Genomic DNA, 21279 nt, shown 5'->3' with positions numbered 1-21279 from the left:
TCAAGGTCACATTGACCTTGTAAGTAAAAACAGTTTCCGATCAATAACTAAAGAACACTTAGGCCTAGGAACTTCAAACTTTGTATGATGATTGGTCATGATCAGTAAATGACCCCTATTGATTTTGGGGTCAAGGGGTCAAGGTCACATTGACCTTGTAAATAAAAACGGTTTCCGATCAATAACTTAAGAACGCTTAGGCCTAGGAACTTCAAACTTTGTATGGTGATTGGTCATGACCAGTTGATGACCCCTATTGATTTTGAGGTCAAGGGGTCAAAGGTCAAGGTCACATTGACCTTGTAGGTAAAAACGGTTTCTGATCAATAACTAAAGAACGCTTAGGCCTAGGAACTTCAAACTTGGTATGGTGATTGGTCATGACCAGTAGATGACCCCTATTGATTTTGGAGTCAAGGGGTCAAAGGTCAAGGTCACATTTACTTGAAGTTAAAAACGGTTTCCACTCTACCTTAAGGACCCTAAGGCCAAGGAACTTCAAACTTGGTATGATGATTGGTCATGACCAGTAGATGACCCCTATTGATTTTGGGGTCAAAGGTCAAGGTCACATTGACCTTGTAAGTAAAAACGGTTTCCGATCAATAACTAAAGAACGCTTAGGTCTAGGAACTTCAAACTTTATATGATGATTGGTCATTACCAATAGTTGACCCCTATTGATTTTGGGGTCAAAGGTCAAGGTCACATTGACCTTGTAAGTTAAAACGGTTTCCAATCAATAACTAAACAATGCTTAGGCCTAGGAACTTCAAACTTTATATGACCAGTGGAAAACCCTTATTAATTTTTTGTTCACTGGGTCAGAAGTCATGCAACCTGATCACATGACTAATTGGCTTCCCATAGGGGGCATACATGTTTTACAAACATATCTTGTTTTACGTTCACTTGAATTAGATGATATTAACACTTGAATTAGATGATATTTAACAGCAAAGTCTATGTTATATGGGATTGTCCCTCATATTAAAATAAGAAATAACTATAGATGGGGCCATATATACAGTGGTCTTTAAGTACGTCCTTTTACACACTTTCATTGCTTACTGTTTTTATTTAAGAAATAATACATCCCACAAAGTGACTTTATTGCTCAAGTAAAATCACTGTTTGGAGTTTGGATGCGAGGAATTATATCACAGGGCATAGCCCAAAGTGATATAGTGATGCGCATCTGAACCGCAAACAGTGATTTACCAAGCGATTAAATCACCAATATATTATTTTGATTCTATTGACATCATTTGAAATTTTCCCTAAAAAATTATGAATGCTTTTGATGGAATAGTGCATTTGTGCCTGATTTGTTTCCGTACTTATTTTAAGCGCATCACATTTATTTGTGGTTATGTCACATGTATAATGATTACGTCACATGTCTAAATATAGAAATATAGAACATCATCAGTAATTTATGGGAATTTTTCAAAAAATGTGCAATTTTTTACTGATTTTTTATAAGACTGTCACAGGCATTCTTCTTTTACTTTTTCATGTTTAAAATCATGTACTGACTTTCAATGATAATTCAAAGTACTAGGGGGACCTCCCAGATATGTTCATTTATAGGACCGGTGACTTAAATACAGGGATGTGAAACGTGTAATTCCTTCCTGTCACAGACAGTTTTTGTGCTCTATTTTGGTAAAAAATGTTTATTTTTTACTTGTTTTATTTGTATATTTATTATTCATTAGTATATATTATACAGAGTAGTTTTTTTTTAAATTTCATTAAAAGAAATAAATTTGGAACTTCTAAAATAAGAATTCCAATAAATGTATATTATATTGTCCTGATTTTTTAATTTTATGTTCACTTACTTCATTTGTCGAACTGAATTTTTCATTTACATAATAAAATATAAAATAACCTAGAATTATATAAATAATTTTATTTCCATTATTGAACAAGTATTGAGAAAACTAGATAAAACTGTCATGTGACAGGAAGGACTGTACTGTTACAGGAAGGAACGTCACGTGACAGGAAGGAAAGATGAAATAATGATTGACAGCATTTTTATTTCTTTTTATTGTAGAATGAAATAACAACTTTTATTAAACCAATTAACTTGAACAAAACTCTAGCATTGATGGCTTACACCTCATACATCTTCTAACAGTACTGTGACATTTTAAATGTCTGTTCAAAAGGCATACATGAACAAAGCATTACTCTTACGCAGAATGAAAAGTTCTGCAGCTGTAAATATAACCCAATGGACATGCTAGTGACAGTATAGTGTATAGCAACACACTCTTTAATAAGTGTGTCAGAAACTGTACATTATTTTGGTGGCATGACTGTAAGAAAACATTCTTTAAACTTGCATATTTTATTAGCTTGGCTTTACAAACTACTTTGAAGGAAAAAATATTATTTCAGCTACGCCTTTAATTATTAATCCCCTTCCACGTAGCAGAAAGGGGATTATAGGAATAGCCTCTGTCTGTCAGTCTGTCTGTCCGTAACACTTTCGTGTCAGCACCATAACTTTTAAGCCACTGAAAATTTCTTGAAATAACCTGGCACAAGTAGTAACAACCATAAAGAGACGATATGGAGAGCGCAAAAATTAAGTTGCTACCCCCAAGGTCAAGGTCACACTTAAAGGTCAAATGTTAAAATGTCTTCATTTCATAATAAAAATCTACATTTCGTGTCCGCTCCATAACTTTTTAACTGCTTTAATTCTTTAAAACAACTTGAGACGATGTGCATTATGCAATGATTGGGTTGCTACCCCCAAGGTCAAGGTCACACTTAAAGGTCAAATGTTAAAAAGTCTTCATTTCATAATAACAAATCTACATTTCGTTATCCGCTCCATATACTTAACATAACTTGTCACAACTGATCCCAATTATAAGACAACATGCAGAGCGCAATAATGGCTTGCTACCCAAAAGGTCAAGGTCACACTTAAAGGTCAAATTTATAAAAGTCTACATTTCATATCCCCCCTCCACAACTTTTAAACCTCTGTTTTTTTTAATAGCTTGGCACAAGTGATTACCATTATGAGACAATGTGCAGAGCGCAATAATTTGGTTGCTTTCCCAAGGTCAAGGTCACATTTAAAGGTCAAGTGTTAAAAGACGTACAATTGTATCCGCTCCATAACCTTAAAACCGCTGAAAAGTTTTTTTTAAATAACTTGGCATGAGTGATCACCATTTTGAGACGATGTGCAGAGCGCAATAATAATTGAATTGCTACACCCAAGGTCACATTTACAAGTCAAATTTTAGAAAAGTCTACATTTTGTGTCTGTACATAACATTTAAACTGCTGCAATGTTTTTAAGATAACTTGGCAGAAATGATTACCATTATGACACCATTGGCAGAGCACAATAATCAAGTCACAACCCTGAAGGTCAGGGTCACAATCAAAGGTCCAATGTAAAAAGCATCTATTTTTCATGTCCGCTCTATAAACTTATAGACAATTCAAGGGTTGTAAAATTACTTGGCACAAATGATCACAACCATGACACAATCTGCAGAGTTCAACATCCAGGTTGCTACCCCAAGGTCAAGGTTGTATGCTCTCCATAACTTTTTTTTTTTACTTTATGGAAGATTTTAAATAACATGGCACAAAAAATCACCATCATGAGACTATGTGCTTATGATATGCATGGCATAACATCAAGGTAATGGCTGGTAAAAGGTCAAGAAGAAACACATTCATGTTCACTGTGGAAGAGAATTTAGCTGTCCTTCAGACTGCCTTGTATTTAATTGGTTTTACTGTCTTAAAAACCTTTTAAAGGTATTCACTTTGAACTTAAAACTCTTGTTCAATATCAAAAGGAGGATCCATTTCAAAAAGGCAGGTAACCAAAATATTCTTTCTACAAAGTTGTTTAACTTAATTGGAGTAATAGCTCATTATCAAAAAATGAATCTATTTTGAAGAGGTGTGTAACCTTAAAATACTTTACTAAAATTATTGCTCTTATTTAACTTTCAAAACTGTGGTTTGTGTTCATTTCACAAAACAATATCATGATATCCACTTAAAACTTGGTATACTTGTTTATAATGCAAAGAGGGATCCATTTCAAAACAGTAGGTTTACCAAATGCACAAACTTTTACTCAATTCTATTTAACTGAATCTAAATTTGCCATCCAAAAATCAATGTACAGGATCTTTAATGCGCTATAATATTTAATTATAACATTTTAAAATGTAATTCAACTTTTATTAACAAATACTTTGCCGGCATTGCTATAAATGACAATCTTCTATAGTCATAATACTAGCACATAAAGAGCCAATAAATGTAGGTTCATTTTATTATTAATAACTCTTTGAAAATGAGATGTTTGTATACAGACGTGGAAGCTTTCACCTGCGGCTCATCTACTGTAGTACAAAATAATATTTCCCAACTTGTACCAGCATTCATCTTTAACTAACTTTGGCCAATAAAACTCATTCTTTGTTTTGCCCACTTGATGGAGGCACCAAACAAAAACTTCACTTTCGCTCACATCAATTACTTGCCCAGGGTAGGGTTTTCCATGATACCTAACAGCAACAAATGTGTTGAGCAATAACAAAGTATTTTCTGTAAAAAAACTGTTTTGCTTGAGTTCGTGTCTGAACAGGTTGGAATAGAGGGCTCTACTGCATCATCAGAATCAGGTGGAGCAATGGGTATCGAGGGTGCAAAATGATTCGGTACCCAGTTCTTGTCAAGCATATCACTCCTTGTACTAGTCCACATGATATGAACTGTGGTCTGTAAAGATTGAAGTCTAGGCTGTATGGTACGATGTAGATGCTGCCTTACAATGGGGTTTCCCAGTTCTGGACAAACAGAGTATAAGGGAAGATGCCCTTTTCTGTGAATCAGCGTCCCTTCTCTGTCTGTATCAATGTGCATGCTCTGCAGCCAATGCCATTTTATACCTAAAACAAGGAATAATGTGTGTGAATATGAAAAGAATCTGTCAGCTAATAAGGGAATTAAAACAATGTTAAAGTTTTTGGGTGACCTTTTGAAACATTCTTTACTTTAAAGGTTAAGGTCCTTAGTAGGTGAAGGTCAATATGTACTGAAGTTTTACTGAGGTCATGTCTTAGAAATTTAACAATGCTATTTTTTTTTAGGATTTTTTTTGCAAATTTATGCTATCCAAAAAAAGCTCATTTGGAGGGTCAAGGTGATATGTAATGGTTTTTTTTTGCAGTTCTTTTTGTAAAAAACATATTATATGAAAATAAATATGTCAAGTAATGGAGAAAATAAATAAACTAAGTTGAAACTTTTGAGACAGACAGACAGACCTACAGGACCCAGGATGGGACAAAAAACAATAATTCTCCAAATACTCCATCAGGGCATAATAAAATGTTAGCGATAACAATATTGGAAAAACCATAGCAACTCTGGGTTAATCAATAAGAATCTATTATGTTAATTTTTTTTAAGATAATGTAGTACTTTAATCATAAATGGGGGCAATTACATATATATTTAATAAAACAAAAACATTGTAGTCAGTTCAAAAAGCAGGCGAATGGTGTTGCTCTGGGTTTGTGTTACTGGTAATATGTTATGTTTTTGTTACAAAATCACTGGGCTTTAGATATATTTTAAAATAAAACATTATTTAACAATATATAAACATAATTTTATTTCAATTTTTCTTTCCTGTCACAGAAACATTCTTTCCTGTCACAAAATTTCAATGTGACAGAATGGAAATGGGACAGTATGGAAAATAAATGATTAAAAACAATAAAAATAATAACTGGTCCCTTTTCAAGTTCATGTGGAGGAAAATTTTAAAATGCACATCATGTACCAAAACATGGTAAATAGAAGAAAGGTTTTATGACTAGTTATGCCTCCAAAAAGACAGTGACAGGAAGGAAAGATTTAAGATGTACTCACCTTGTCCGTCAGCAATTATTTTCATGGAAAAAGCATCTATGCGCCAACAATGACTGTTCTTGATGCACCATTTTGTTTTTGAAAAGGGAGACTACTTCTGTACACATAAATCAGGAAGTTAGAGGGACTAATAATTGTTTATGGAAAAAACAATTCTGTGTTGTGACAGGATGGAAATCAAATATGGGACAAATTTGGAATTTAAAAAAAAATATGATAATATACAAATAAGGGTTGTCTTTTATTTAAAAGAAATCTTGTTTTGTCTATGAATTACTTAGAAAATATAAATGTTCTTCTATTTTTATATATTTAAGTGCTAACAGTTTCAGTACAATGTTATTTTTTTAAATTGTGACACCTTTAATTTTACTATACAAGAAATATTTTTAATCAATATATCCGGACAGGCATTATCTGTTATATCAGAAGAATCTGTGTAAATTATTAATGATATATTAGATGAATACACAGTAAAAGAAAAATGCATATTTATAATAAATTATGTAAAATAATTATGAAAATAGCTGTGGGACAAGAATTTGCACATTTTTTGAAAAATGCCCTTATAGCATAATAACACACACTTTCGGTTCTTCTATGTTCAATAGGGATAACTGCAGGTCGTGTTAGAGTACATCCTCATTTTCTGGAAAATTGAATATTTGACATTTATAAACCATAAAATGTTAAAGGTTACACTTGAATGAAGTTTCTATTACTCCAAATAAATATTTCGTTCTTTGCCAATATATATAGTATTATTTACCAACGTGCTTCTTCAAGTTACGTTGCATGGAAAGAAATCTACTTTTGCAGTGTTTGAAATTGTAGGGGCCACAATACTGTATCAAAAGTTGTATTTCTACTTTTGCAAATAGTTTAGCAATGTGAATGTGTGAGAGCATTCACTAGGGTCACAAATACTCTTGTTTGTTCTTGCCACTGTTCATATCGAAAGACAATTAGTTGAAGTTTTTTAGGACATTTTATATGACAGAGGAAGATGAGCATATTGTTATATGACAGAGGAAGATGAGCATATTGTCACTTAAAAGTTAAATCATTTCTGTCTGCAACAAAACTGGCTTATCGTCCTAATCAAAATATCATATTTTTTTCAGAAACTCTCCTTCATCGACACCGATTTCAAGCGCCAACAAAAATGAAAGTAAGGAAGCCGCTTTTACAATGATGAATCATTGAGATGTAGTCAAGCTAGAACAATGTGATCAAAAATAATGACAATGTTCATCTAAGACTGTGATATCATAACGAATGTGATTTAATTGTATCTTTTTACTTTTACATTATTTGCTTCTTCTATAATTTGTTTCTTCAGATGCATTAATAAATGTTTACAACCTTTTCAAAATACAGTTGTGTGCCCTATATTTAAGCAAGTGACAAAAATATAGATTGAAATTCTATCTTCGTGCCAGAAAATCACAACAAAGCATTCACATAATTATAAATTTAAAGCCTGAAAAATTGAATGACTAATCACAATTCTCAATGCTATTTAATTTTAAGTTCGACTATACGATGTATATGGAGATCTGTTTGGATTCAATCACAACGTCCGCGTTCAGATTTCAGATTAGAATTTTGGTGTAGTAAAATATTTTTTTTCTATAACCTTTTCATTTCTTAGGGTATCAACTTCAAATTTCAGTAGTATATAAAAATGAGTTTTACAGGCCTGTCTGCTGCCCCTGCTGCTAACCACATGACTCTTACGTTAACAGGTCATCAATAGGGGTTATTTTTCAGAACCATTGTAAAATACTGATAGGCACTCCCTATACTGCCGTACATGTCTATATGATCACTATTATGACACATTGCAAAGTGATGCCCTATCCCCTAAAAGGATGAGGTCAGTATGGATAACATTGTTTAACTCAACTTTCTTTTTGAAAAAAGAGGTATTGTTACAGTCATGGAACCGTTTCCATTGCTGTTTCCCTCCGCAACTTTTTAAGTTCTTAGTGTATTGTCTTCATACACTTGGCTCAAAACAACCCTTGGGACAAACTCTTTAAGAAGACTAGACTAAACTTGACCTTCATTCATAGAATGACATTGACCTTCAAGGTTGAATGTCAAAATTTTGCTTGAATTTTGCTAGTAGTGGCTAATAACTTTGTTTTTTTTTTTAATGGATTGTACAGTGGCATAGAGGTGACATCTGCAGTTGTGGCCAAGCTTTATTACCTTGCGGCCTCAAGATATTATATTACCTTGTGGCCACGACTTATTATCTCGTGGCCAAGACTTACTATCTTGTGGCCAAGAGTTATTATCTCATGGCCACCAGTTATTATATTGAGGCCACAACTTATTTTATCCAATGAAAATGGTTGTTTCATCTTGAAAAAAATGTTAATATCACACTGGCCATTGCTTTCGCAGATGTGATGGGGGGTCAAAACGCTGCGGCAGTGAACAAGGGGAACATTTTATAATTATTATTGTACCCTTTTCTCCTTTTTTGTATGGTCAGATTTTTCGTTCATTCTTCTATAAAGTATTTAATTAAAGACATATAGGCAGTTTATGTATACATACTTTGAAGATCTCTTATTCAAATCAAACGCCACTTTTCCCTGTTGATTTGAATTAATTATTGAAGATATATTACGCTGTCAAAATGATTAACAAGAACTGTCGGAGGACAGTAACGCTCGACTATTCGAAAATTTGTCACAAGGGTGTTTCATTGAGTATAATAATGCTTACCTATATGAATACATAAAATTGTCCGAAAAGGTACAAACCCTTCAAGTTTCAATACATTCCCTTCAGTAGTTATGGAGATACACAGCTTACACACAAAAAACTTAACCCAGAATTTCTAAGTCGAAAAAAAGGGGCATTATTATGTAAAAAAGCAAATCAAGAGTTTGGAGACTTGTGCTAATCATCTAAGATAATCACAGAAAACAAGTGTGTGAAGTTTTCAATCCATTCCGTTCAGTAGTTATGAAGATACCAGCTTTAACACGCAAAAACTTAACGCCAGAATTTCTAAGTCGAAAAGGGGGCATTATTATGTAAAAAAGCAAATCAGAGTTATGGGACTTGTGCGCAATCATCTTAGATAATCACAGAGAACAAGTGTGTGAAGTTTCAATCCATTCCCTTCAGTAGTTATGGAGATACCAGCTTACACGCAAAACTTAACCAAGAATTTCTAAGTCGAAAAAGGGGCATAATTATGTAAAAAGGCAAATCAGAGTTATGGGACTTGTGCCAATCATCTTAGATAATCACAGAGAGCAAGTGTGTGAAGTTTTCAATCCATTCCCATCAGTAGTTATGGAGATACCAGCTTACACGCAAAAACTTAACCAAGAATTTTTAAAGTAGAAAAGGGGCATAATTATGAAAAAAAAGCAAATCAGAGTTATGGGACTTGTACCAATCATCTTAGATAATCACAGAGAACAAGTGTGTGAAGTTTTCAATCCATTCCCTTCAGTAGTTATGGAGATACCAGCTTACATACAAAAACTTAACCAAGAATTTCTAAGTCGAAAAAGGGGCATAATTATGTAAAAAAGCAAATCAGAGTTATGGGACTTATGCCAATCATCTTAGATAATCACAGAGAACAAGTGTGTGAAGTTTCAATCCATTCCCTTCAGTAGTTATGGAGATACCAGCTTACAAGCAAAAACTTAACCAAGAATTTTTAAGTAGAAAAAGGGTGCATAATTATGAAAAAAAAGCAAATCAGAGTTATGGGACTTGTACCAATCATCTTAGATAATCACAGAGAAGCAAGTGTGTGAAGTTTCAATCCATTCCCTTCAGTAGTTATGGAGATACCAGCTTACATACAAAAACTTAACCAAGAATTTCTAAGTCGAAAAAGGGGCATAATTATGTAAAAAAGCAAATCAGAGTTATGGGACTTATGCCAATCATCTTAGATAATCACAGAGAACAAGTGTGTGAAGTTTCAATCTATTCCCTTCAGTAGTTATGGAGATACCAGCTTACATACAAAAACTTAACCAAGAATTTCTAAGTCGAAAAAGGGGCATAATTATGAAAAAAGCAAATCAGAGTTATGGGACTTGTGCCAATCATCTTAGATAATCACAGAGAACAAGTGTGTGAAGTTTCAATCCATTCCCTTCAGTAGTTATGGAGATACCAGCTTACATACAAAAACTTAACCACAGGGACGCCGACGCCGACAAATGGGTGACTGCATTAGCTCGATTATTCTGCGAATAGTCGAGCTAAAAACTAAATTTGACGGGTTTTCTGAGTCTCTGTCTTTATATCAAAACTGACAGATACATATTTATTTCAGCATTGACCCGACGCTTCTGCGAAAGCTACATGGCCAGTGAAACGCACTCATTGGATAGCATTAGATGAGCAAATTTAACATTTGACTCACTGAAAATTAGTGAGTTAATTTGACACCACTGTCAGAGGCTGTCTCTAGTGTAATTACCAATAATAGCTGATTATTATACCCCCAAAAGCGAAGTTTGGGGGGGTATATAGGAGTCACCCGGTGGTCGGTTGGTCGGTCGGTCGGTCGGTCCAGACATCCGTTGCATTTTCCTTGTCCGGACCATAACTTGAAGACTAATGGTTGGAATTCAATATAACTACATACAATGGTCAAGCACATTGAGAGGGAAGTGCAGTGCACAAGAAAACGCATAACTCTATCTTGAACTAATTACAGAGTTATTGCCCTTTGTTACTTTTGCCTTGTCCATGGGCATAACTTGAAAACTACTGGTTGGAATTCAAAACAACTTCATACAATTGTCAAAGCACAATAAGGGGAAGTGCAGGTGCACAAGAACCATAAACTCTATCTAAAGTAATTACAGAGTTATTGCCCTTTGTTTCTTTTTCCATTGCTTTCTTTTGTCCGAATCATAACTTGAAGACTAATGGTTGGAATTCAATATTACTACATACAATGGTCAAGCACATTGAGAGGAAGTGGGCAGTGCAGCAAGAACCATAACTCTATCTTGAGCTAATTACAGAGTTATGAGCCTTTGTTACTTTTTTTAGCTATTTTCCTTGTCCGGGGCATAACTTGGAAATTACTGGATGGAATTCAAAGAACTTCGCTACAATTGTCAAACATAGTAAGGGGGAAGTGCATGTGGCATAAGAACCATAACTCTAATCTAAAGTAATTACAGAGTAATTGCCTCTTTGTTACTTTTCCATTGGATTTCTTTTGTCCGGAGTATAACTTGAAGACTAATTGTTGGAATTCATTATTAACTTCATCAGGCAATGGTGCACCGCACATCTGAGAGGAAGTGCCACAAGAACCATAACTCCATCTTGACTAATTACAAAGTTACTGCCGGCTTTGTTTAGCTTTTCCATTGCTTCTTTTGTCCGGAGCATAACTTGAAGACTTATGATTGGAATTCAAATATAATTTGCTATACAATGGTCAAGCACATTGAGAGGAAGTGGCAGTGCACAAGAACCATAACTCCATCTTTTGACAAATTACAGAGTTATTGCCGCTTTGTTACTTTTCCTTGTCCAGAGCATAACTTTGAAAACTACTGTTTGGAATTCAATACAACTTCATACAGTTGTCAAGGACATTAAAAGGAAAGTGCAGTGAATAAGAGCCATAACTCCATTTTGACAAAATACAGAGTTACTGCCCTTTTGATACTTTTCCTTGTCCGGAGCATAACTTAAAACATACTGGTTGAAATTCAAAACAACTTATACAAATGGTCAAGCACAAAAAGAGGAAGTGCAGTGCACAAGAACTATAAACTACATCTTCAGTATTTATAGAGTTATTGCCCTTTGTTCCTTTTCTTTGTCTTTCTGGACTTATTACAGAAGTAATTCAATAAAACTTCATCACTGGCCAACCACATTGAAAGGAAATGCAATATACAAGAACCACAACTATCTTTAATTGCCCACAACCATAACTCTATATTTCAATTCTTTTACAAGGTATTCTGTTACTAGTAACATCCTCATTTCCGAAGCAGTCTTGTGGGGGTATTAATCACATTTAGTGATAGTTCAAGTTTAAAACCCCATTCGACCCCTTATTAAATGTAATAATTCTCAAGCAGTATCAAACAAAAATATTTGTGCAGTGTGGTAATATTTCATGCCAATAAAGGTTTTTCCCCCCTATTTTTTCATTTCTTTTATTTATTGATTAATTTTATTTATTTATTTTTATTTCGCCAGTTGTTCATAATCTCTAATTCAGCTTATCTTAAAAAATTAAACTTGAATAGTCATTTTTTTGCAGATTTGAAAAAAGAATAAGTCAGTGTTTAGGTGATTCACTCAAGTAGTTTTCTACGCATTTACCCCAGAGACCTGCCGAACTTCAGTAAGGGCTTATCAGCTAGTAAATCACTATTAACTGTATATATCACATAAACACGTCCATCGAGTATAGAGTCTTGTCACCACTATCCTTATCTATAAAAGGATCAAGTTTCTGTAGATGCAGCTTTTCAAAAGATTCACTTTTATAAGTGATATAGCTTGTTTATTCGTAGAATGCAGAGCATCCCTGTGGTTGTTTATTCGTAGAATGCAGAGCATCCCTGTGGTTGTTTATTCGTAGAATGCAGAGCATCCCTGTGGTTGTTTATTCGTAGAATGCAGAGCATCCCTGTGGTTGTTTATTCGTAGAATGCAGAGCATCCCTGTGGTTAAGTTTTGATGTGTAAGCTAGTATCTCCATAACTACTGAAGGGAATGGATTGAAAATTCACACACTTGTTCTCTTTGATTATCTAACATGATTGGCACAAGTCTCATAACTCTGATTTGCTTTTTTTCATATCTATGCCCCTTTATTAACTTAAAAATTCTTTGTTAAGTTTTTGCGTGTAAGCTGGTATCTCCATAAATACTTAAGGAATGGATTGAAACTTCACACACTTGTTTTCTGTGATAATCTAATATGATTGGCACAAGTCCCATAACTCTGATTTGATTTTTGCATTATTAATGGTAAAGTTTTTGCATCTAAACTGGTATCTGGCCATAACTACTGAAGGATTTGTACCTTGTGACAATATTTTGTATTCATAATAATCAAGCAGTGATTTACTCGATAAAACATCAAACAAGCCTTTTTACCTTTTAGGAACAATTTTATCTATTCAAATAGGTAATCATTATCATCCTTAATGAAACACTCTTCTTGTGACAATTCTTTTGAGCGTCCCTGTCCTCTGACACCTCTTGTTAATAAAAAAGTTGCATTATAGTTTAATCTTTAACTAAATTTAGAAGAGATCAGACAGAGACGTTGTATTGGAATATTAATAAACAGAATCAAAGAGGAGTATATCTTAAAAGAATTGACATTTGTCTTTGAAACAAGTTTACATAAACTGCATAAATGTCTTACTTAAGGTAGAACGTGACACTTTGTCAACCACATTAAGTCGACAACTCGCGTTCAAGGCCCCTGTCCTGACCTTCAAGGTCAAGGTCACACTTATAGTTTGAAGGTACTCATTCTCTCGAGAAGAGTTTGAAGATACCACATTCATGTCGGACTGTAATTTGTCAATACATGGAAGGATTTTTTAAAATAACTTGGCACAAATGTCTATCACATGAACAATGTTGTGTCGGGTCCTAAGAACCGACGTACCTTATTGGTCATGTCGGAGTCCAAAAACAGATTGTACTTTTTCAAAGGTCAAAGTCACACTTATATTCTGAAGGTTCATGCTATCACAATTAGAGATTATAGATACACACACTCGTGTCCGGATCAAACTTTGTCATGCATGGAAGGATTTTAAAATAACTTGGCACAAATGTCTACCACATCAAGATGACGTGTTGCGTGTAAGACCTGTGTTCCTAGCTCCAAGGTCAAGGTCACTCTAATAGTTTGAAGGTTCTTAGGCTCATAAGAAGAGTTAGAAGGTACAGTGAGTTAGCCAATAGCGGATCATAGCCAATAACGGATCAGTCAGAAATTTAACGAAATATTCTTCACACAGTTTTGAGCTTAAAAATGTTTTTACCTAACAGGCATGTGTATTAGGATGTTAGCTACTTGACAGTGGAAAAAAAATGTGAACATCTGTGTAATTCATATCAGATTCACTCAGATGCTTAACTAAGCGTTTCCGTTTCTCATGAAAATTAGCGCCGTTGACAACGCATATTTGAAATTGTTGCCTTATTTATAATAAAAACTCGAAAGATATTGGATCAAAGCTGGTAGATATTTGATGCCCAATATGTTAACTACCTGCAACACCAACCGTTAAAAAAATACTTGAGGAATTATTTTGATAGCGCTATTCAAATGAATTGCACCGAATTGTCCAAAAGCGGATCATGCAATTTTATAGGAAGGGACCGCCTCAAAGTTATACAACCTGTTATATAAAATATTTTTACAAAATTTTAGTTTGTAGACCAAATAAATAAATAAATAATATAAAGTTTAAATGATTTATGTTAATATTACAACTGAATTATGCAGTCCATGCCAAAAAAGGATTTTATACAGTATAAACAGCTGCAGCAGTTAAATACTGTTACAAGCTTCATGTACGTAAGTATCCAGTTTTTTTTCCAGACTAGTTAACATCATAAATCATATGTTATTAAATTAAATCAGATAAAAAGAACTTATTTTTTATATTTCACATTTATGACATATATATTGAGAACTTGTTCCTCACCCAGGTCTGTGTCCTGATTTTCAAGGTTCAAGATTTTTGTGCAAGTAATTTTAAACAGTTAAAATAATTTTTTACATTACATTTTTTTCTTTAAAAGCCCTGAAACCTTCTTCAAATTTCAAATCATAATGTCCTTTATCATAACCACATATCTTTATGTGCACCAAGGTTTTTGAAACTCTGGCAAAACTTATTTCCGTAATTATCTCCCTCTGGATTAAAGAATTTTTCATGAAAAATATTTTTTTTTTAAACTGCAACTTCCCTTAATTTTTTTTTTTTAATGTATCCACTTCAAATATTATGTTTCTTTACATCCATCGCCAACAATGATTTGGGTGAAAGACTTTACAGAATTATTCCTACAGAATATGTGACTCCAAATGTATGTAGTCACTATATGCCTTTATTAGTGCAAAACATAATAAAATAAAATATATTGTGTTGTAATTAAAATCTGTTGTCTAATTTTTGTTTTAAAAAAGTATTTCCATGTTACTAACGTGCATATTTTAATTACAATTATTCCATCCAATAAATTACTGTATGTGTCATTAATTCTATTACAATTCTGGTTTCAAATTGTCCAACCTATGTCATAATATATTCTGCCGCGATGCACTGGCCTTTTCATGTTTAAATGTTGAATTCTGCTTAAGCCGGTGCTAGAGGGCGTGAACGGTAACTTGCACTTTCCAGTACCGTCAATGAACAGGCTCAATCAAACCAAGCCTGCAACATTTTCAATTTTGTCGTGCTGGGCTTTCTTTAGGGATTCTGTATTTATCATTTTTATTGGCAGACACAAAGTTGATCAAGACTGGTCACGATCCTTTCGAGAGGACCAGCACTTATTCACTCGCAAAAAGGTTTCGTGTTTGTGGCAGCTTTCTACACCCTTTGTACTGGCAAGATTTTGTAAGACTGGAAGTTGTTTCATTGTTGAAGAGAGATGGATATGGTGTTTTGTTAGAAATATGTCCACTTTAATCTTCAGGTATTACATGTAGTTTAAATCAAGAAAATGATTCATGAAAATATTTAAAATGAATTGGTCTATGGTAAACAGTATTTCTAATTACTTCATGATTGCCTTTATTAACCTATGTCAAAACTTGTAGAATCGACATTTTTAAGAAATAAAGATTTATTCTCTTTTAAGATATATATATATTTTTTAAACCTTTTTTAGCTCACCTGTCACAAAGTGACAGGGTGAGCTTTTGTGATCGCTTTTGTCGTCGGGGTCTGTCCGTCGAACGTCCGTAAACTTTTACTTTAAATGACATCTCCTCATAAACCACCAAGCCAATTTCATCCAAACTTCACAGGAATGTTTCTTTGGTGGTCACCTTTGAAAATTGTTCAAAGAATTTAATTCCATGCAGAACTCTGGTTGCAATGGCAACAAAAAAAAAACAATTTTAAATATCTTCTTCTATAAAACCCAAAGAGCTAGAGCTTAGATATTTGGCATGAAACATCTTCTAGTGAGTGTCTACCAAGTTTGTTCAAATAAAAGCCCTGGGGTCAAAATTGGCCCCACCCCAGGGGGTCATTGATTTTCCCTATATGCATATTGTAAAAACTTAAAAAATCTTCTTTTAATGAACCCAAAGAGCTAGAGCTAAGATATTTAGCATGAAACATATTCTAATGGATGTCTACCAAGTTTGTTCAAATAAGAGCCCTGGGGTCATTGATTTTCCTTATATGTGTATAGCAAAAACTTAAAAAATCTTCTTTGAAAAAAAACCAAATAGCTAAAGTTTAGATACTAAGCATGAAACATTTTCTAGTGAGTGTCTACCAAGTTTGTTCAAATAAAAGCCCTGGGGTCAAAATTGGCCCCGCCCCAGGGGTTATTCATTTTCCTTATGTGTATAAACAAAAACTTCAAAAATCTTTTTTGAAAAAAACTCAAATAGCTAGTGTTAAGATATTAAGCACGAAGCATCTTCTAGTGAGTGTCTACCAAGTTTGTTTAAATAAAAGCCCTGGGGTCAAAATTGGCCCGCCCCGGGGGACCAATTGATTTTCCTTATATGTGTATAGCAAAAACTTAAAAACTCTTCTTTGAAAACCCGAATAGCTAGAGTTTAGATATTAAGCCTGAACACATTTTCAAGTAAGTGTCTACAAAGATTGTTCAAATAAAATCCTGGGGTCAAAACTGGCCCTGCCTCAGGTGTGTCATTGTTTTTTACTATATGTGTAGAAAAAAACTTGACCAGCTAGACCTTAGATGTTTAGCATGAAAACATCTTCTAATGGGTGTCTACCAAGTTTGTTCAAATAAAAGCCCTGAGGTTTAAACTGGCCCCGCTCCAGGGGCCTATATACAGGTGAGCAACTTCAGGGCCATCATCGCCCTCTTGTTCATTTAGGAGTTGGAGATGTGACTTGATGACAGAAACGAATTAGTAATTTTTTGTTGATGACAGGAAAAAAATCGACAGCCTGCATACTGGTATGTATGATTTTTTGTGTTGAATTGTGATTAAATATAAATAAATAAAACCACTAACAAAATTGTAATTTGATTGAAAAGATTTTTCGACAAAAGTAATTGGTCAATTTAGGTTTAGTGAGGATTGAAAAAATCAAACTATAATTCTTTTAAGGTATTATCAAGCTGAGGGTTAAATCATTTTTGTTCTTTTAAGAAGCGGTTATAAAAGCTGTGCGCACTTACAATCTGGGATGCTTTATTAACACTTCATCTGAGCTAAAAAAAGGTTACTATTTGTAGACATGAGCATGGTCAAGGAATTGGATATGATGAGTCAGTAAAGATTACATGAGATTGAAGAGGTAAGTTTATATGATATTATAATCATTACATTCATTTGAGGGTAATGCACCCTTCAAATATTTCACAGAAATATCCTGCAAGAATTTATAAGTTGGATATTTGTAAGACAAACATGAGAAAAGCAGAAGTTTAATTTCAAGGGCTAAGATGCAATGAGAAAGCTCGGAATGATTTGAAAGGGGCAAAATTAATAAAAATATTTATATTTTATTGCTGAAAAGATTGTAGGTTTCTCTAATACACACGAACATTGTTCAGATATATCATACAAGTGCTTGGATTTTAACCTAAATTTAATGTAGTTGGCAATCAAAAAATCGATGAAAATCCATGTCATTAGAGATGCAATTGGTATTATCTAAAAGCTAATTATGAAATTTTATTATCCCTTGAAAAGTGACAGGGTGAGCTTTTGTGATCGCTTTTCGTCCCGGGTCTGTCCGTCGAACGTCCGTAAACTTTTACTTTAAATGACATCTCCTCATAAACCACCAAGCCAATTTCATCCAAACTTCACAGGAATGTTTCTTTGGTGGTCACCTTTGAAAATTGTTCAAAGAATTTAATTCCATGCAGAACGCTGGTTGCAATTGCAACCAAAAAAAAACAATTTTAAATATCTTCTTCTATAAAACCCAAAGAGCTAGAGCTTAGATATTTGGCATGAAACATCTTCTAGTGAGTGTCTACCAAGTTTGTTCAAATAAAAGCCCTGGGGTCAAAATTGGCCCCGCCCCAGGGGGTCATTGATTTTCCCTATATGCATATTGTAAAAACTTAAAAAATCTTCTTTTAATGAACCCAAAGAGCTAGAGCTAAGATATTTAGCATGAAACATATTCTAATGGATGTCTACCAAGTTTGTTCAAATAAGAGCCCTGGGGTCATTGATTTTCCTTATATGTGTATAGCAAAAACTTAAAAAATCTTCTTTGAAAAAAACCAAATAGCTAAAGTTTAGATACTAAGCATGAAACATTTTCTAGTGAGTGTCTACCAAGTTTGTTCAAATAAAAGCCCTGGGGTCAAAATTGGCCCCGCCCCAGGGGTTATTCATTTTCCTTATGTGTATAACAAAAACTTCAAAAAATCTTTTTTGAAAAAACTCAAATAGCTAGTGTTAAGATATTAAGCACGAAGCATCTTCTAGTGAGTGTCTACCAAGTTTGTTTAAATAAAAGCCCTGGGGTCAAAATTGGCCCCGCCCCGGGGGACATTGATTTTCCTTATATGTGTATAGCAAAAACTTAAAAATCTTCTTTGAAAAAACCCGAATAGCTAGAGTTTAGATATTAAGCCCGAAACATTTTCAAGTAAGAGTCTACAAAGATTGTTCAAATAAAATCCCTGGGGTCAAACCTGGCCCTGCCTCAGGTGTGTCATTGTTTTTTACTATATGTGTAGAAAAAACTTGACCAGCTAGACCTTAGATGTTTAGCATGAAACATCTTCTAATGGGTGTCTACCAAGTTTGTTCAAATAAAAGCCCTGAGGTTTAAACTGGCCCCGCTCCAGGGGCCTATATACAGGTGAGCAACTTCAGGGCCATCATCGCCCTCTTGTTCATTTAAGGAGTTGGAGATGTGACTTGATGACAGAAACGAATTAGTAATTTTTTGTTGATGACAGGAAAAAAATCGACAGCCTGCATACTGGTATGTATGATTTTTTGTGTTGAATTGTGATAAAATATAAATAAATAAAACCACTAACAAATTGTAATTTGATTGAAAAGATTTTTTGACAAAAGTAATTGGTCAATTTAGGTTTAGTGAGGATTGAAAAAATCAAACTTTAATTCTTTTAAGGTATTATCAAGCTGAGGGTTAAATCATTTTTAAGAAGCGGTTATAAAAGCTGTGCGCACTTACAATCTGGGATGCTTTATTAACACTTCATCAGAGCTAAAAAAAGGTTACTATTTGTAGACATGAGCATGGTCAAGGAATTGGATATGATGAGTCAGTAAAGATTACCAGAGATTGAAGAGGTATGTTTATATGATATTATAATCATTACATTCATTTTAGGGGTAATGCACCCTTCAAATATTTCACAGAAATATCCTGCAAGAATTTATAAGTTGGATATTTATAAGACAAATATGAGAAAAGCAGAAGTTTAATTTCAAGGGCTAAGATGCAATGAGAAAGCTCGGAATGATTTGAAAGGGGCAAAATTAATAAAAATATTTATATTTTATTGCTGAAAAGATTGTAGGTTTCTCTAATACACACGAACATTGTTCAGATATATCATACAAGTGCTTGGATTTTAATCTAAATTTAATGTAGTTGGCAATCAAAAAATCGATGAAAATCCATGTCATTAGAGATGCAATTGGTATTATCTAAAAGCTAATTATGAAATTTTATTATCCCATCAGAGCACAACATGAATTCACAGGTGATGCTCCTTGCTAATTTGAGGATTATAGACTACCCACACATACGGCACCAAGAATCAAACTATGCAGGTATTTTATATGATCAATGTATTATACAGATAACTGTTGGTCATTTTCATTGTTGATTAATAATTTCTCTAATCCCAATTGCAAAATGTGATTACTTTATATAAATATACTTTAATATCTAAGTTGTTGGCATGATTTAAGTTATTACTTATGTTTTTCAGTGTCATATTTAGTTCAAATGTTTATCCTGAAAATATTTTAAAACGGCAAGTTTGCACCATGTCTATGATTGGATGCATTGTCGGGATAAAAGGATGAATTATTTTGTTGACCACACTTTTTGAAGACATTTTTCTTTTTCTTTTTAATAATGAACCGTTTACTTTTTAAACAAATTAATGTAGATGAAATATATTAAACATCTATTGCAAAACTTCAATTTAAGGGGAGTGGTGATCTAGTGGTTAAGGTATCTGCCTCTCAAGCCAAGAATCATGGATTCGAGCCTGACTCGGGTCACGATTATGACTCCTCATATGACACCAGTACTGGTTCCAGGAAAGTGATTAATATAAGGTGCAAGAACTTGTTTCGCAATCAAGCTAAAATAATTGTTTAAATTAATGAAATATTTTTTTTCTCCTAAATACTTGTATCAGAGACGTAAATGTATTACATGTTGATCAAAAGTCATGATTTGTCTTTAATTTAGTTATAAATTTTATTTATACTGTTTGTGAAATTCTTAAAGTCCGTTTTTTTTTTGCCTAGTAACATTAAATTAATATTGAATTTGATTAACAAAAATGGAATTACAACTCCTAGATCATCGGTAATCGGAATATTAAAAGAAGAGCATGATTTTTGCTGCATTGCTTGAAAATAATAAAACAAAATCCGTCTAGGGTTTGATATATTTCACACACTGAACAAGTAAAATTATTATTTGGAAGCAAATAATAGTAAAAATGACAGCACAAAACAAGGGGATCAATTTTGAGGTAAATCTGCCCATCAGTTTCAGAGATGATTGTTGACGCATGACGATGAACACCGGAGTATCCCCCTTTGATACTGATAGCTCACCCTGAACATTCGGCCCTGGTTAGCTAAAAAAGTACAGTCATGTCGGCCATCCGCAAACTTTTATCCTAACTTTTTAAGTTCTCTGTGTCTTGTCTTCATACTTGGCCACAACAACCCTTGGGACAAGACCTTTTCAGTACACCACACTAACATTGACACCTCCATTCATAAATGACCTTGATCTCAGGGTTAAATGTTTAAATTTTGCTTGTGTTTTGCTGTAAGTGGCTATATATAACTTGAACATAATATTATCTCAGGACAGCCCTTTAAATCAACAGACAGACCTTGACCTTCACACATCAATGACC

General features: G+C 33.7%; 1 protein-coding gene across 1 annotated transcript in view; it reads left to right on the top strand.

The window, feature by feature from the left end:
• Positions 1-7228, top strand: part of LOC132752025 (uncharacterized) — a 77654-nt gene extending 70426 nt beyond the window's left edge. Inside the window, exon 6 of the mRNA XM_060742284.1 lies at positions 7065-7228. Coding sequence (XP_060598267.1) covers positions 7065-7146 — 82 coding nt within the window. The 3' untranslated portion in view covers positions 7147-7228. The remainder of the gene's footprint in view (positions 1-7064) is intronic.
• Positions 7229-21279: the final 14051 nt, after the last annotated feature.

Source organism: Ruditapes philippinarum, unplaced genomic scaffold (assembly GCF_026571515.1).
Source record: "Ruditapes philippinarum isolate M1 unplaced genomic scaffold, ASM2657151v2 ctg1786_1_1_1_1, whole genome shotgun sequence".
Lineage (NCBI taxonomy): Eukaryota > Metazoa > Mollusca > Bivalvia > Venerida > Veneridae > Ruditapes > Ruditapes philippinarum.
Note: the sequence above shows the minus strand (reverse complement) of the source record. Positions and strands in the feature narration are given on the sequence as shown.